This window comes from Punica granatum, chromosome 7 (genome assembly GCF_007655135.1).
Source record: "Punica granatum isolate Tunisia-2019 chromosome 7, ASM765513v2, whole genome shotgun sequence".
Lineage (NCBI taxonomy): Eukaryota > Viridiplantae > Streptophyta > Magnoliopsida > Myrtales > Lythraceae > Punica > Punica granatum.
In genome coordinates, this window is record NC_045133.1 from 10,697,513 (window position 1) to 10,703,557 (window position 6,045).

General features: G+C 44.5%; 2 protein-coding genes across 2 annotated transcripts; both read right to left on the reverse strand.

Moving 5' to 3' along the window:
• Positions 1-53: 53 nt before the first annotated feature.
• LOC116213551 (berberine bridge enzyme-like 22) lies at positions 54-1,950 on the reverse strand. The gene has a single exon (XM_031548552.1). The coding sequence runs from the start codon at positions 1,647-1,649 to the stop codon at positions 54-56; it is 1,596 nt and encodes a 531-aa protein (XP_031404412.1). The 5' UTR covers positions 1,650-1,950.
• Positions 1,951-4,162: 2,212 nt separating this feature from the next.
• Positions 4,163-6,045, reverse strand: LOC116213305 (berberine bridge enzyme-like 13). The gene has a single exon (XM_031548185.1). It carries the CDS (start codon positions 5,966-5,968, stop codon positions 4,340-4,342), a length of 1,629 nt encoding a protein of 542 aa, XP_031404045.1. The 5' UTR covers positions 5,969-6,045; the 3' UTR covers positions 4,163-4,339.

Sequence of the window (6,045 nt, forward strand, 5' to 3'; positions counted from 1 at the left end):
CGGAAAGAAGACCATGTTTTCTTTTTTCGAGTTGCAGAGAAGCTGTACTGTTTCTATTTGTACCTTTGCCCGGCAGCGACATAGGGTGGAATGCTTTGTTCATTTCGGAAGAAGTTTTCCGGATCAGCAACTTGTTTCACCATGCCCAATCTCTTCCAGTTGTTCTTGAAGTACTTTGGTCCCCAAATGCTAGCCCGAAGATAACTTCCATTGCCACTGGCGCTCATGCCCAAATCGAGATCTCTGTAATTCACATATGCAGATCGAGGTGACTTTGAAACGTAAGGTGTCATGTACCGATATAACATCCTGATCCAATGTACATGCTTGTTGGTCTCTCTGGCATCATTCTGTTCCCACTTCACCAAGTATTGTATGTTGTAAAGATTCCCTTTTCGGTTGGGGAACGGAAGTTCGGATTCCGATATCTCGCTCATCCTTCCACCATATGGGTCCATTATCACGAACGCTATCTTCTCTTCCGAAATCCTATCCCATATACCTTTAAGTCCAGTTTCGGGTATGGGCTCCTTTACGTAGTCGGATTTTGCCTTGAAGTTGCTCTTGTATTGGGTCGTCCGGTCAAGTAAAACCTCCAAACCCTCTCCCTTTTGGTACCCTGCGAAGTACATAACGGACTGGATCCAACTCATCTCGGTGCAGTCTGTGGCCTTGAGTCCAAGCTCCGGGAAGTTTTGGTCCATCAACGGTATCAGGCTCTCTGCTTTACCCAGGAACAAGGAGTTGAAGATAGATTGTGCTGCTTTTCCATCACTCACCTTTTGAATGATCACCCGGATGAAGAGCTCTTCCGGCAATTTATCTGCGATAAACTGCCACCTGTGGACTAGTTCGATTGCTCCTTGATCGAGCCATTTAGGGATCGTGAACACGGTCATTGTTGGTGGAACCCGAACGAGCTTGATCTTCCATGCCAGTACGATCCCGAAGCTCGCCCCGCCACCTCCTCTTATGGCCCAAAACAGATCCTCTCCCATTGATTTTCTATCATGCACCCTCCCATTGACATCAATGAGGTATGCATCAACGACATTGTCCGCGGCAAGGCCATATTTCCGAAGCATTGTACCGAATCCGCCTCCACTGAGATGCCCGCCAACCCCTACGCTGGGGCACAAACCGGCAGGAAATCCATGGACCTGACTCTCCTTTGCGATACCATAGTACAGTTCCCCGAGGGTCGCCCCAGACTGGACCCAAGCAGTCTCATCGGTCATATTGATCTCCACTAACCGAAGATTTACGAGGTCGATGAGGACGAACAGAGTTCCACAAAGGTAGGAAAGGCCTTCATAGTCATGGCCACCACTTCGGACCCTGATCTGCAGGCCATGGGCCCTGCTGCAGAGCACAGCAGCCTGGACCTGGGACTCGTGTAAGGGCGTGATGATGAAGAGAGGCTTCGTGGCTGTTGAGTTCACCCACCTCGGGTTTTGCTGGGAGGACTCCAGTAGGTACGAGTAAGAGGATGACTTTGAAGAGTGGATGACCGTGAAGGGATCCATGTGCGGAGTGAGTTGGGCCGACATGCATTGCGCAAAATCGCCTCTGGCGGTTCCTGAAGCAAAACAAGAGACAGACAGCAGCAGAACATGGATAAAACTAAGACACCTGATCATCTTTCTCATGTCCTGTGATGTTTAGGATTTCAGGATTTTACGGCTATGAGTTATGATATATATATATATATATATATATATATGGAGTTTGCGGTCTGCAATCTGAACTGAGGACAGGTTTCTTTTAGAGTAAGTCCATCTTCGCGGGATCACAACCCTATTCGGCCGTTTTTAGAGTGGATTTAGGGGGAATATTTGAACTTTGGAGATTCCTGATAATAAGTTTGAGTTAGCGAAGACGGCTGATTTATGCTAATGTTCAACAGCTTAGAACCAGGAAATGTGAAATTTCCAAAGACGAAAAAATCTGCCAAGAGATCAATCAACCGTCTTCTTTGTCTTATATAAAAATGGCAATAGTAAATTGCCGGCTTCTATGTTTTACTGGAGAAATAGTATACAATGAGAAATGAAACGTAATACAGTGATAGATACTCTCGCATAGAATAAAAGATTATGGGTTTGATTCTCGCTACCTTATACTTCTTATTTATCATTTTTCCTTCACAAGATACATGAACCTCTCTTAGACTAGGTTAGAGGTGAAGTCTGAGCTGAAAAACTAGAGCTTGAGCGTATCCGGGCTGAGCTCAAGTCAAAATCATACTCAACGAATTCAGGGTGGACTTGGATTTCTGATGTTGTTAATGTTGAATGGATAGACTCGACCGAAGCTTGAGACAAGCCTCTCGCTCGGTTCGAGAAAGTAGGCAAGGTGATTTAGAACAGAAGCATCGGGTATGCGTACGCGCAAATGGATGCATCTAGCTAAGCTAGATAATTTCAACACATTCCTAGAGCTATAAATGGCGAGTATTGAGCTTAACGTTAAGAATTACTTTGTGCTGTGTTGAGTCTTGGCTTGTACGGCAGTTGCATGGCTGCAATGTGTCTAGAGTGATCAGATCAGCAGCCTCCTACTACATGTAGTAGTCATGTACCTCTGGCTTATCAATTGAACAATCCCAGCCTTCAATTCGGTCGGTCCGTCCAATTAATATTCCGACAAGCAAATTTTTAAGATTCAGAGCAGCATATATCAACTCTAGAAGGCAGTCTCTCTTGGGCTTAATACCCGCTGCTCTCGATCTGAAATGAGAGATATTATTGTTTAATTCTTTTATGGGGACTTGACGAATCTGTTTATATTTCTGTATCCTATTGATATGTGCTGAGGGTATCTTAGTCATTTGATTTATCTTGGCCAACCTACGCGTCCTAATACAATCAAGGCAAGTCAAATAAAATCACGATAATGGAGAAGAACTCTTAAATGTGTTTTCTTTTTCATATTTAACATGTTAAATATTATATAAATAGGAGACATGAAAATTTATTTGTAAATCGTTTTTCTACCTCGCTATAGTTTTCCGTACGCACTAATCCAACTTTTATAACGATTCTCCCACTCTGCATATACATCTACACGTATTACAAGATTACCGTCTCTATATGCACATGTTATTTGTATTTCTGCATGAGTAAAGTCAGTATTTATTTTGCATTAAGACTTCACTTCTTTGACTTTCACGCACAATTTGTGAGTTTTACATTAATCATGTCTACTTGGTATAACATAAATTTACATAAAGAGGTTATATTATGCGTATCTTTAGAAGTTGTAATTGTCGACTAGAAGAAGCGCTCATCGGATAAGCAGATGTTGATATTGTTGAAAACAAATAGATGTCAAATCGAAAACATGATAAAAGGACCGCAATAGAAATATGCCAAGTATATACATAAACCAAACTGAAAATGTAAAAAAAAAAGAGAAGAAACACGTATATTTTACGTAAAGATGTTATCTTTAGGCGACATCGCCATATCCTTCACATCGTAGTCTCCGGTACAGGTTTGGTCGGCGGCTTCAGTTTTCTTCGCTCATGCACTCCGGATTCTCGGAGATTTCAGTGAAACAGTGGCACTAGATTCTTTGTTCTAACCCGAAACAAACAGCATAAGCAGTTCGCACATTCTTCATCTCAGTTAGGATGGCTTCCTAAATGAAACTTCAGGTAACTTGTTGGCAGCATAACGGCAACACCAATGGTGAACCAGTTTCACTGCCCCTTTACAGCCGAAAGGATGATGATGAAGAGGGGTCACAATCTGTGGGACCTGGACTAGACTAGACTATCTTCCATGAGACGAGAGTATATAATCCGGAAGGAGGCACCTCTGCCTCCTGTAATGCTCAGACAAAATTAAATCTTTCCCCATTAATGTTTGACTAAGTAGGACTGCATCGCAGTCAATTGGATAATCATCGTTGGACATCATCACCTAGTTTCCTGAGGGTTGCCACGATCTCCATTCCATGTAGGTTCACAAGGTGCATGAGCATAAATGGGGTTTTGCAAAACAGCATAAGCCGTCATCGCCATGGCCCACTCTTCAGAATCAGTAGGCCATGTCTTCTGCTGCGGATAGCTGCTACAAGATATTCGATGTGTAGAGAGGTTTTGGAATACAGGAGTCTAACCATCTCTAGTTCTGCTCAGAAGATTGTGATAGGTATGGAGTAAAACTCTATTAAACTGTCTGTACAGTACTGAACCTTGAAGCATAAAAACATAAGAAAAAGGTGGAAAAAAGAAGACACAAACATAAATACAACCGCTGCATAACAGAAGTGTGTGTTTTCTACAAACAAACTGTCTGACTTGATCTCTCTGACCCACTTCTCATTTCAGTCTTCAAGCTTTTTCCTTGGAAGAAACAGGGAGAGGTGGGATGCTCTGTTCATGCCTAAAGAAGTTTTCAGGATCAACTCTGGTCTTCACCTCCATCAACCTATTGAAATTGTCCTTGAAATATCTAACACCCCAACTCCGAGCCCTTATACATCCGTTATCGTCATTGACATCAGTATCCGTAGTCATCCAGTTCATGCCCAAATCGAGGTCCCTGTAATTAATATAGGCAGCTCTAGGGGTTCTTGATGCGTAAGGTTTCATGTACTTGTGAAGCCTCCTGATCCACTCCATATGCCTGTTGGCTTCATCCACGCCGCGCTCTTGCCAGTTCGAGAGGTACTGAATCATGAATATGTTCCCCTTCCGGTGAGGGAATGCGATTTCGGACTCGGGGATCTTGCTCATCATGCCCCCGAACGGGTTCCATATCATCAGCGGGCCTTCATCTTTGAATAGCCACTCCCATAGCCCCTCCAGGGCAGGTTTGGGTATCGGCTCCGTGATGAAGTCTGACTTCGCCTTGAAGTAGTTCTTGAACAAGGATTTGCCCTGGACAAGAATCTCAGGGTCAGTCCCGCCTGGCCACCCAGCGATGTAGAGAACCGACTCGATCCAACTCATCTCAATGCAGTCGCTTAGTGTTAGCCCTAATTCCGGGAAACTCCCCTCCATTACCTGGAGAAGCCTGTCGGCGGTTCCGAGGAAAAGGGCATTGTATGATGTACTCACGGTCTTGTTCTCCCCGACAGTAGCCACTCGGAAGATGACCCGAATGAAGAGATCTTCATCCAATTTATCTGCCACTTGCTGCCATCTATACAGTAACTTTGTGGCGCCCTGTTCTAGTGTCCTGGTGACAGTGAAGACCGTCACGGATTCGGGAACTGGAACCAACCTTATTTTCCAGGAGAGGATCACCCCAAAGCTCGCCCCATCGCCACCTCGGATTGCCCAGAATAGATCCTCTCCCATTGCCGATCGGTCTAAAATGGTCCCGTTAGTATCTACTATTCGAGCGTCGAGAACATTGTCTGCCCCAAGGCCATACTTTCTCATCATCGACCCATAGGCACCTCCGGTAATATGCCCACCGACTCCAAGGCTCGTGCATAGGCCGGCAGGGAATCCATGGACTTTGCTCTTCTCAGAGATCTTATAATAAACTTCTCCTATGGTTGCTCCCGCCTGAATCCACGCCGTGCTACTGTCAATATCGACGCTCACAGAGCGAAGCCTCAACATGTCGACCACGATAAAAGGGGTCTCAATCTCAGAAACATATGAGATGCCCTCATAGTCATGGCCCCCGCTTCGGACCCTCATGTGGACGCCAAGCTTTTTTGAGCAAACAACTGCTGATTGGACATGGGCTTCGGTCAACGGAGTGAAGATGAATTCGGGTTTCGGCTTGGAGGGTCTCAAGTACCTAAGGTTTTGGGCCGACGATTCGAGCAGAGCAGTGAATAGCGACGAATTGATGTCCCGGGAGAAAAACGTGGTGAGAGGAACTTGAGATTGATCAGTTTTGGAATTGAGACATTGAATGAAAGAATCTTTAATAGGAGATGAATTTGCCGATGATGCAGCTGATGATAGTAATAGGAAAGCCAGGAATAGTGAAGGTGCCATGATAAATTGTACTCAACTTCTACAATGCGCAAAAGAAGTGAACTTCGTATATATACATATTGTGGGCGGCTAAGTGA